Source organism: Micromys minutus (assembly GCF_963924665.1).
Source record: "Micromys minutus genome assembly, chromosome: 29".
Classification (NCBI taxonomy): Eukaryota; Metazoa; Chordata; class Mammalia; order Rodentia; family Muridae; genus Micromys; species Micromys minutus.
In genome coordinates, this window is record NC_137964.1 from 19,390,732 (window position 1) to 19,403,055 (window position 12,324).

General features: G+C 45.6%; 1 protein-coding gene across 1 annotated transcript in view; it reads right to left on the reverse strand.

The window, feature by feature from the left end:
- Positions 1-12,324, reverse strand: part of NIPSNAP2 (nipsnap homolog 2) — a 30,846-nt gene that overhangs the window by 13,781 nt on the left and 4,741 nt on the right. The window contains exons 2-4 of the mRNA XM_080940698.1: positions 3,876-4,015; positions 3,744-3,789; positions 238-332 (exon numbers count right to left, since the gene is read on the reverse strand). Coding sequence (XP_080796824.1) covers positions 238-332; positions 3,744-3,789; positions 3,876-4,015 — 281 coding nt within the window. The remainder of the gene's footprint in view (positions 1-237; positions 333-3,743; positions 3,790-3,875; positions 4,016-12,324) is intronic.

Genomic DNA, 12,324 nt, shown 5'->3' on the forward strand with positions numbered 1-12,324 from the left:
CCACGTGAACACAATACAACATTGTTCTGAGCCTTGTACCCACCACGTGAATACAGTACAAGATTGTACTGTGTCTTGTATCAGCCCTGAGTTATATTACAACGTTCCCATAACAGACTCGAGAATTTTTTTAAAAAGTCATTTTACAGTGGGTGATGGAAGAAACCAGTCAGAGTGTAAATGACATCAAAACTGCATGAGGGGAAGGTGTCTATCCCAAAGACATCTGCTTCCTACCGGCTTGATCCTGCTCGCCATACCATGTGTTCCACGTGCCTACCAAGGTACAAGGGTATTGCTTGTCTTCATGGATCTTTGGTAACACTTCTTGACTTAAAGAGAAGAGAGAGAGAGAGCAATGCTTAAACAAGGGAGATATTTCCCCTGAAGACATCGCAGAAGCATCATCTGGAAGGCAAACCACTGACTGTGTGTTCAGCCAACTGCCTCCGTAGCTTACGTGTTTTGTGTTTTAGATCTGAGTGTTTTATCTGCATGCATATCTGTGTACCACATGTGTATCTGGTGACCACAGAGGCCAGAAGAGAGCACCAGATCTCATGGAACCAGAGTTATGAATGACTGTAAACCATCCTGTGGGCTCTGGGACTCAAATCCAAGTCCTCTGGAAGAGCAACCAGTACTCTAAGCCACTGAGTCATCTCTCCAGCCCTCCACAGCAGAGGACGTCCAGAACTGAAGTGTCAGCCATTTTCTGCTGTATATCAGCACCAAACTTATCAGCAGCTTAGGTTTTAACCCCAGGTTATCTGCAAGAGTTACAAGCAACTCCTGCACACGGATAGAGGTATTTACAAAGGACCAAAGGTCCCAGGGTCCAGGAGCTACGGCTCCACTGTTTGTTATTTTAGGAGAAAGAAAAAAAAAGCTATTTAGGAATGTAATGTTTACAAAAGTTAAGTTCTGCTGCTTTTCATAAAGAATGAAAGTCAGGAATTACACCATGGAAGAGACTGGAGCGTGGGCAGAAGCAGGCAAGACAGAGAGAGCAACAGGCGGCTCAGCAGAGTGAGGCTTTGGGAGCAGGCCTTAGGGAGACCTCCAGACACGGTGCTGACCTAACAGTGGGAGAGCCAAGATGAAACATATAAGTAGTAACTCAACTCAGCCAGCTCAGGTGTCCCAGAGGTCTCACAACGAACACGATTCAGGACCACCAGGGACGGGACTGGTGCCCGAGCCTTGACAAAGTCATTGCCATGTGTGACTTTTAACATGTGTCCTATCCAGCTTAACTCCACAAAAACCTTCCTTTGGTGTAGACATGGTCTCACGTAGCCAATAATGACCTTAAGCAGGGGACTGGTTCTTCCTAGGGACCAGCATTATAGGTGTATGCCACCATGCCTGGCTATACAGAACATTAAGACTAGATCTGGTCTCAAAAAATGGAAACAAAGAAAAAAAGAAATGCTACTTGGTCAGTGTATCTGCAGACAACACACTGTGGTTACAGGCTGATGACAAGGGTTACAGGTGGCTGTTTAGAGAGGGTCTTTTTTCTGTTTGTTTTGGACACAGAAATTTGCTGTGTAGTCCTGGCCAGCCTGGAACTTGCTATGTAAAGCACACAGGCTTCTAACTTGCAATGATCCTCCTGCCTCTGCCTCTACCCTCCTTTGTGCCAGTGTATGGATTATAGTCATGTTACAATATCTACTTACCTTTGTTGTTGCTTTTGAGACAAGATCTTATTACTACATATTCCTGGCTGGCCTTGAACTCATGACCCTGTCTCAGACCCTGGAATTCTGGACTCACAGGCATGCACCAGGGTGAGTACATTGGTTTAAAAAAAAAAAAGGCTTATTTATTTATTTAATTTATATGAGCTACACTGTAGATGTCTTTGGACACATCAGAGAGGGTATCAGATCTCATTACAGATGGTTGTGAGCCACCATGTGGTTATTGGGAGTTGAACTCAGGACCTTTGGAAGAACAGTCAGTTCTCTCTGCTGAGCCATGTCTCCAGTCTCTGAGTACACTGATTTTTAACTTAACATCTGCTATTAAATGTGCCTGATATACCCAGAACTGTTTAGAAACAACATAGATCTGGGGTAGAAGACAAATTGAGGATGAGGGGTGTGTGTGTATGCGTGTTTGCACGCTTGCCTGTGCCCTGACGTGAGCAGGAAGTAAACAACTGTGCAGTGCAGCTACTGGGGAAGAGTGGCATCAGTATGGATGATCATGGTGGGGACCTGAGAGGTAGGGGTGGGGGTGAGCGTGGAGCTGACAGCCAGCCCTAGGCTTCTCAGATACGCAGACTTACATTACGGAATCAGTCCATTTGTGCAGGGACCCTCACTTGCTCTGACAAGCCCTGGCCTTATCCAGGCAGGGGCTGTGAGGCAGGCAGTACTTGTACTGAGAACTGGGGGTAGGGTGGGCAGAGTCTCCTAACAGGGGCCTCTAGAGGTGGCAGTTATGTTATGGAAACAGGTGCTGCTCAAAGTTTTATAGAAAAGAAAAACAAATAAAAATAAATCCCAGTGTGGGAAGAAAACAGAACTCAAGCAGATCGAGGTAGTGAGAATTTTGGTTTCTTTGAAAAACACAAATATTCTGGGACATTTTCATTTCAGTCCCAGGTGGGAGATAATGGGCTGCTTTGGACAGTCCACAGCAGCTGACTATGATTTGCCTCATGCTCTAGCAGGGGTGTGATTTTGCAGATAGTTTCTATAATTTTGTGATGTTTGAAATTCTGGGGGACTTTTCAGAGGGTATACCCCCAAGAAGTGGGTGAGTTGTTGGTTGTTTGCTGTTGGTTCCTGTTAAGTAGTTGTGCTCAAAGAAGAAACGAGAAGAAAAAATTAGATTTTCTAACAGCAAAGATTAAACCTGCCCCAAGGAACACAATGCCCCTAACCAGGAGGAAGTAGTCTAATGATAATGTTGACCCCTGACGTTCATCATGTGGATTCTGGGAACTGAACCCAGGTCCTCTGCAAGAGCAACAAGTGCTCCTAACTCCTGAGACATCCCTCTAGCTCCTTTATTTTTAATTTATTGGAAAAAAAATTAGCCAGACAGGGTGTCATTATGTAGTCCTGGCTGGTCTGGAATTCACAGAGCTCTGTCTCCCCGGTGCTGGCATTAAAGGTTTTTTTTTTTTTTTTTTTTTAAACGTTAGAAAGAATTTCATACTACAGCCTGAGCTGCCCTCCAGCAGGGAACTCACTGTGAGGTCAAGAATGACTCTGAACTATCTTTTCTGTCTTTACCTTTAAGAGCTGGCATTCCAGGCCTTATTACCAAGCCCATCCCAGGTCCTCACACAGACCTTTGGGGTGGCAGCTTTACTTAGGGTAAAACAGTGCAGGCCTTACTTCTAACACTTCTGGTTGCTAACACTCCAAGCCGGCCAGAGAGGAAAGTTCTTTATGCACAGGCAGCCAGGATGGCCTGAACAGATTCAAGTCACAGATGGTCTTCCAGGGTCCTGATGAGCAAGCTGTGAGTGTTTAAAACCAAAGTGCCACTGGCAGTAACTCCCCTCTGCATCCCTCCCAAGTGTCACTGGCAGTGTCTCCCCACCCCCCATCCCTCCCAAGTGCCACTGGCAGCCCTCACTACCCCTTAGGTTAGCCACTGAACACTCAGCTTCAGAACACAGATCTCTCCCGTGCTATTGGGTGTCAATGGAGCCAACACGTATGAACGTCATTACATTCATTCCTTCCTCCCAGGAAATGACAGTTTGAGATACACACCAAATTTTGTTGTATGCGTCTAGGCATTCCGGCTTAACGTTGTGAACTGAAACGAAAGAAAATGCAATGATAAACTTAGTGGACGGACAGACAGATGGACAGGTGAAGCTGACCACCAGGACAGCTACTCACACTGTAACTTGTACAGACTGCTCGTCTCCTTTTTGGCTAGGAGGTTGGAGTGGGCGTCTTTTCTCGGATCAACCTTCCTGACAAATAAGGACTTCAGCCAGCTGTCTTCCCGAGCTCGGTGACTTGAGGCCGTCACTCTCCTAGGGAAAAATAAAAACAGTGCTCTGAATCCCTTCCGGTTCTCAAGTACTGTCACACTCCTGAAGCATAAATACCCCTGGGGTCTCAGGGAGGCAAGATGAGCAAGCCGGAAAGGATAAATACTTGAAACCCATCATTAGGACAAAATAAGTGAAAAAATGAAATTCACTTTGTATACAACTTAAACAAAACAAAAAACCCAAAAACAACCTGGGGCCTTTCACTCAGCAGGCAGAGGTGCCAGCCATAGGCCTTATGACCTGAGGTCAATTCCATGGAGCAGCAGACTCCCAAAGACTGACCCCGACCTCCACTCATATTCACAAGAGAAATAAGGTCACTCTGAAGCTGGGTATCATGTAGCACACCTGTAATTGAAGCACTCGGGAGGTAGAGACAGGGACATCAGGAGTCTAGGAATAGCCTTGCTGTCACTCAAGTTCAAGGACAATCTGGGCTACACGAGACAGTAATGCTAAAACCCCGAAAGAAATTTTAAAGAGAGACAATCCTACATGCACCAAGGATATCCTAACATGCTGGATTGGAATCTGAGATCACTTCAGTGGGAAACACAGACACATGTGGTACTATACACACAATCTGGGAATGTCTGGGGCTGGGTGGGAAATTACATCTTTCCCAGTTCATCTTGTAATCTAGACTTTGTGAAAAATGTGGAAATATATTTTACATGTATGTATATGTGTCTGTGTGTTTACGCGTCCACATTTACATGTGTAAGTCAGAAGACAATCTTGTATAACATTCCTCAGGTTCTGCCCCTCCCCCCTTTTCAGTACTGGAGACTGAATTTAGGGCTTCACAAATATTAGACAAGTGGTCTGACCCAAAGCCTCAGCCTGCCTAAAAAGTTTTTTTTGTTGTTTGTTTTGTTTTGTTTTTTCATTGTGCAGCCCTGGCAGGCCTGGAACTCTATATAAATCAGACTGGCCTTGAACTCACAGAGGACCTGCTCCCTCTGCTTCCCAAGTACTGGGATTAGAAAATGCATCACCCAGCCCAGTCTGGTTTGTTTATTTGAGACAGGGTCTCTTGCAGGCTTGGAATGCATCAAATAGGCCAGTGGTACTGACTAACAAGACTCAGGAACAGCTTGTCTTGTCTCTGCTTCCCCAGAGCTAATTTATAAGCACATGCCACACCTAACTCTTTTTAAAAAAGAGGATGTGGGAATGCTAGGTGTGATGTCCCAGGCCTTTAATCCCAACACTCAAGAGGCAGAGGCAGGCAGATCTGAGTTCAAGGCCAGCCTGGTCTACAGAGTGAGTTCCGGGACAGCCAGGGCCACACAGAGAAACCTGTCTTGAAAACCAAAACAAGGGCTGAAGAGATGGCTCAGTGGTTAAGAGTGCTGACTGCTCTCCAGAGGTCCTGAGTTCAAATCCCAGCAACCACATGATGGTCACAACCATCTGTAATGAGATCTGATGCCCTCTTCTGGTGTGTTTGAGGAAGGCTACAGTGTACTCATGTAAATTTAAAAAAAAATCTTAAAAAAAAAAAAAAAAAACCAAAACAAGAAGAGTGGGCTACTCTTCCATCTTCCCTTCCCATCTGTCAAAGCTCCCTCATTATGGGCTAATGCAGCTTTCATTCTGTCCATGGAATTCTGCACCGACTCTTTCTCACTTTCAAGCTTTATGTCTTTTATTACCATATGTGTGTGTTTGTGTGGGTGCATGTAAGTGGTCAGTTGTCTCCTTCCACTGAGGAGATGGAAACTCACAATGTCAGTCATGGTAGTGGTACTTTACCTTCTGGGCCGCTTCCTCAGCCTGCTCTGTACTTCAAATTTTGTTATTCTGTGTTGGTGTTGGTGTGTATGTGTGTGCGCACGGCTGTTTCAGGAGTCCTTTCTTTTCAACTGGTTGACTAGTCTCTCTCATTTCTCATATGCTGCTGCATTATATAGACTCCAGGATAACTGGTCCTCAAGTTTCTGGGCAATTCTCCTGTCTTCATCTCCTGTCTCAATATAGGTGTGCTGGATTAGATTCATACAGCTTTGTAGACCAGGCTGGCTTCAAACTCAGAGATCGAACTGCCTCTGCCTCCCTCCCAAGTGCTGAGGTTAAAGGCATGCACAGCCACGGCCCAGCATCCAGCTGGCCCTTTAGGTGAGTTTTGAGGATTGAACTCAGGCCATCAGAATTGTGTAACAAGTGCTTTTACTTCACTGAGCCATTTCGCTGGCCCTATTCCTGTACAGTGTTGAGTGCAAACATGGGCGTGCTTCCAGATAACACACCTAAAGACCTTAGAATAGCATCTGATGATATGGAAAAGGCTTAAAAAGTTGTTTCTTAGGTCTGCAGATACAGCTCCATGGTTAAGAGCATGTACTCTTTCTAAGAGAACCCGAGTTCAACTCCTAGCATCCACACTAGGCAGCTCCAGGGGCCCTAACAGCCCTGGCCTCTGAGGGCACTGTGCTCACACGAACATACCTACACTAACGCCTCTAAAAAACGGTAAGCATCAATACTAATTATCTCAACCCTCCAGAGGCTACGGCTGGCAAATGAAAAGCTTGAGGCTAGCCTGGTCTACCTGGAGCTTTTATGTTTTCCTCTGAAGTCATACAGTGCTTGTTTCTATCACCAATCCATTTTTTGAATACAAAAAAAAATAAACTTATTTTGAGTAATCTCTAAATGAATGCTAGCACATTTTATTTCCGTAAAAAAATACAAATTTAATTTGTATAACAGGTTTTCTTTTGTTTTTTTTTTTTTTAAAGATAGTCTTATTATACATCTTTGGCCAGCATGGACTTATATAGACCAGGCTGGCTTCAAATTTGTAGCAATCCACAACAGGTGTGTATCACTATGCCCAACTTGGTTTTGTTATAGGAAACAAGGTCTTACTGTAATGTCCTGGGTGGGGCCTGGAACATGCTGTGTAGACCAGGCTGCCTTTGAACTCAACTCAGAGACCCACCAGCCTCTGCCTCTTGACTGTTAGGATTAAAGGTGTTCACCACCATGTCTAGCTTTAAGTGTTTTAAACACAGAATTCCCCCTCCTTTTTTTTTTTTTTTTAATTTGAGTTTGAGAAGAAATAGCTCAGCAGTTAAGAGCACTGGATGCTCTTCCAGAGGTCCAGGATTCAATTTCTGGCACCCATAGGACCTTCTTAGAACCTTCTATAACTCCAGCTTCAGGGACCCTGAACCCCTCTTTTGGCCTTCCTTCATGGGCACCAGGCATACATGGAAAACAGTCATATACATAATTTTTTAAAAGCATTTTTCTAAAGTTTTGTTTATTTGGTTATATCAAGTCTCATAAATGTGTCTGAAGTAATCTGAATACCATCTCCCCTGTTCCTCAGAGCACAATAGAGGATTCAGACCCAAAGGAGGCCATGATTGGGAAGACACGTGTCTTAAAGCTGTTCCCACCCTGTCTGCCTCACCGCAAGCAGGACAGAGCCTTGTGGGCAGAGAGGGTGGGTGAGAAACCATGCTTTAGATGACTGCACCAGGAAAAGCTGACAGGTTTCTGAAGGACTGTTCCTCCTCCAGGAAGTGTGAGGTGTTCTACTGCCAGTCTTTTTTGATCCTCTGTCTGCTCTGAATTTGCTTTTATCAGCGTACTCCTAACGTGTTCTGCTTTTAGTCCCTTCCTGAGCCTTTCACCTCTAGTTCGACTTTAGGTAGGATGCTACCTTCCTGGGTCCCCTGTGAACTGTACACAGTGCACAGAGTCCATCCTTCTGGCCTATGCCTCCACTGAAGTAGACAGGCCTGCTTAGTACCAGCTAGCTCTTTCCATAGTCTTTGCTTATCTTTTCAAAAACTGGACTGTCTTGCCAGGTGGTGGTGGCATGCGCTTTAAATCCCAGCACTCAGGAGACAGAGGCAGGTGAATCTCTGGGAGTTCGAGGCCAGCCAGGGCTACACAGACAAAACCTGTCTTAAAAAACCAAACCAAACCAAACCAAACCAAACCGAGCTGGAATACCCTCTCTAGATGCCTTCCAAGGTGTTACCTCTATTCTACATTCAGTTCTGGTGTTGGTTTTCATAGACTTATTCCAGGCTATGGGAATGGGGGGGGGGCAACCTTGTTTTGACTCCTGGCCACCTGGGCAAGGCCCAGTTGTATATTAGACTTTGCCACATTGTCTTGTGCTTCATGCCCAGTACCAGGATCTGTGGTGCCTAGCACTTGCTTGCCCAGGTCTCCTAGCCCCATGATCAACAGGGGCCTGCCTTTGAAAATGGCAGGTCACAGACCTGCCCACCCAGCTTCTTTTTCCCCACATAAGTTTAATAGTTTTGGCCAGGCATCATGTACACATCAAATATTCCAGGGCCAGGGAGGCTGAGGCAGGAGGATTAGCAAGTTCGAAGCACCCCTAGTCTACATAGCAAGTTTCAGGCCAGCCTGATCAACATAAATAGGGTCTTAATGTACACCCCCAGGCTGGTCTCAAGCTCTCAATCTTCCTGCCTCAGTATCCAAAGTGTCAAGATTATAGGCGTGCACCATCATACCTAGTTTGGAACATAACATTTTGGATATTTGTATGACACTATGATGTAGCACATGACCAGCCTGTGAGAGATGGGACTGGAGAGATGAGGCTTCAGTGGTTAAGGGGACTCCATCTGTAATTATGAGGAAGCTGGGCACTCACTAAACATGCCTAGGAGGCCAGCACAGAGAGAAGTGGAGACAGGCCAGCTGGGACTTCGCTGGCTTCCAGCTCAGACGCAAACCCTGTCTTCAGGAACTCTGCCTGAGAGCAAGAATGACGAAAGAGCACTGGATGCTCTGTTCTGGCGCTGTATGTGAGCACATAAGCAAGTGCACAAGTGCATGCACGTGCACGCACACATGTGCACGTAAACACAGGGGCTCACGAAGCCTCACCTACTAGCCAAGGAGCTGGTAACCAAAGCCTGGTAGACAAGAAGAGTCAGATTTTGGTTTTGGAGACAGGATTTCTCTGTGTAGCCCTGGCTGTCCTAGAACTTACTCTGTAGACCAGAGATCCACCTGCCTCCTAGTGCAGAGAGGATTAAAGCTGTTCACCAACCACTACACCCATCTGAGTCAGTTCTTTTTAAAAATTTTTATTTAGTTAAGTTTTTGAAGATTAGGTTCAGTGTAACTAGGAAGATTTCAATGCATACTACCAGACCTTTAAAAAATCAAGTACTGACAAAAATATATTCATATATTTTTAAGCAAAAATGCTTTTAAAAATCTGCACATACATCTCTGTTTTTTTTTTTAAATAAAGTTGAAAAAAATTATCTCATGTGTGTTTTGCCTGCTTATATGCATGTGTACCATGTGTATACCTGGGGCCTAAAAGGGTTCAACAGAGAGTATCAGGTCCCAGGAACTAGAGTAATGGATGGTGCCAGGAACCAATCCCATGTCCTCTGCAAGAGCAGAGGGTTTCTAGCAGGTGAAGCAGCTACTTGTACACCTTTGACCGAAGACCGGTCCTCTTCTATTCGGGGAAGGTCCTCTTCGGGAGGGACGCACATGGAGCGGTGAGGGAGGAAGGAGACACCCGCCTAGCCAGCCATTCAGCTGAATCAACCCTGGTGATCAATGGGATGACAGATGTCACAGCCAGATGACCCTCATATCCCACAAGTGGTTTTCAGTTTTCTTCCTCGGGCTGGCTCCGGGCGGGGGCTGCTCGTGTTTTAATGGATGGGCCAGAGCAATGTGCATTCGAGGAGCACTAACTGAACTCAGTAGACCGGGATCAAAAGGAAGACATGCAGTTGAGAGGAGGATGTGACCTCGGGGCCTGGGAAGAGTGGGAAGGGGAGATGATAAAACACACTGTACCCACATGGCAGTTTGTAACTGTCTGTAACTCATCTGTGGGAAGCCAACACCATCTCCTGGCCTCCAAGGGCACCAGGCACATGGAACACAGACATACAGGCAGATAAAATACCCACATACTAAACAAACAAACAAACAAACAAACAAACAAATAAATACATAAAGTAAAATTTTTCCTAAATTTTCTTTTCTTTTTTTCTTTTCTTCCTCCCCCCCTTTTTTGTTTGTTTAAGTTGTAAGAGGTTAGAATTAAAAAGTATGGGCTGGGCTGTGGCAGTGCATGCTCTTTAATTCCAGCATTTGAAGGCAGAGGCAGGCATATCTTTGAAACCAGCCTGGTCTACAGAGTGAGTTCCAGGACAGCCAGGGCTACAGATAAATCCTGATTTAAACAAACAAAACCAAATTTATGACTAATTAAGAAAAAAAAAAACACCTAGTGCCTGGCTGGGGCTGAGCTTCAAGTTTGTGGCCAGCCTGGTCTACACAGTCAGTTCCACACCAGGCTAGCCCACAGTGTGAGACTCTGTCTCTGCAATAATATCACCACCCCCCACAACAAGCACAATGAAAACAACAGAAAATGACTGCTCAAGGAATTTCACTTACAACCAAAGCAATAACTGAATTTATTTTCTTCCCCACATTGACATTTATTGGGCACTTTACAGTGTATTTGGTTTTCTATTTTTAGATCTAGTCTCACGTAGCTGGGAATGACGTGAGATTTACTATGTAGCTGAGGTTAGCTTTGAACTCTTGATCTGTCTTTGCCTCCACAGTGCTCACGCTCAGGTGTGTGCCACCATGCCCTACTCCAGCTGTTTTTAATGTGTCCTTCAATAATGCAGACAAGCGTGCATCACACATGTGCAAATATGACTGATTTTTACGCATAAAATACTTTATATATGTGAAGCTAAGAATTATTTGCAGACTAAATACAGAGCGGAAAAACCCAGCGACACCTTTCTTCCTCAGGGCTCAAGGGAATTAACAGTTAATAAAGACATTTCTTTCCATGGGCTGCTTGAAGTTATTTGCCTAAGTCATCTCATTAGAGCCTGAAAGCAGCAGGCTCTGGGAGACTAAACAACATTCAGAATGTTTCTACTAACCAGGAGCTTCTCCCAAACCTACATCCCCAGCTGAACCTGTGAGCCTGGCTTTGAGGGTCAAACTTTGAAATCTTGTCTAAGTGTCAGGTTTCAGCTGACAAAAAAGCTGATACGATAAGCCCAGTCCTGGGCACAGGATGCATGCTATGTTGTCCCGTCTCCCTCACTGAGCCAAATATGGAGAGAGCTATGCCAACAGCTGCCAGAGTGATTAGATCTGGGCAAGGCCTAGGTTTTTTACAGACACAGACACACACATATAAAACAGACACACACAGACATACACACGCAGATAAACACAGGCACATACCCACACAGAGACACAAAAGCGCGCGCACGCGCGCGTGCACACACACACACGTTGGAGGGTTCCTACTGGATTTGAGAATAAGCACGTATTCCAGGCTCTGTTGCTAAGACAGTTCAGTCTCCCTGGGGAAAAGAGTCAGAATGACCACAGATCCCAGAGCGGACACACTGCCAGAGCTCGGGGGAACGAATCACCAGCTTGGACTCAGGAGGAGTGAGGCTCCAGTGGAGAATCTGCAGCTCTGCACTGGAGGCCAAGCAGGACAGATGGACAAGGCAGGTGATAATTCTAGCCGGAGAGAACAGCATGTACAAGGACACAGAGTTGTGGAAACAGGCGGCTCCGCAAGGCGGGAGGGCAGAGTGGGAAGTGGGGGATGGTAACAGGTCAGCGTGGGTACTGGAGGCTGCACATACCTGGAGAGGGCGGGATGCCCACAGATTTTCAGAACAAGTAGAAAAGGCAGCCTGGAAGTACTGAGTCAGTCAGCCCCAGGGCAGAGAGTGCAGTTCCTGGACTCTCTCCTGCCAGGATGAACTGAGCTTTTTTTTTTTTTTTTAAAGGAAGCCTTAAAAATAAACAAACAAACAACCCCTCCCCCCAAAAAAACCAAACACTCAGTGAGGGGAGGTGGCTTACACCTTGAATCCCAGCAATTGAGAGGCAGAGACAGGCGATCTCTATGTAGTGAGTTCCACGGCCAGGGCAACACAGAAAAACCCTGTTTAACAAAGAAACATACCACTCAGTAGATGGGAAAAAGGGTGGCCTACAGTTCAGATGTTGGATAGAGAGATGGAGGGTAACAATACTTCCAAAGGACACCCCTGGGGCTGGGGGTGTAGTTTAACAGCTAGTGTGAGACCCTGGGTTCCATTCCCAGTACTAGAGAAAAAGTCTGGCAGATCTCTTGTGTTTGAGGCTAGTCTGATGTACATACATATCAAGTTCCTGGGCAGCCAGGGCTACACTGTGAAGCCCTGCCTCAAAACAAAATAAAACAAGCACAAACCCAACTGCAGCAGAATATAACA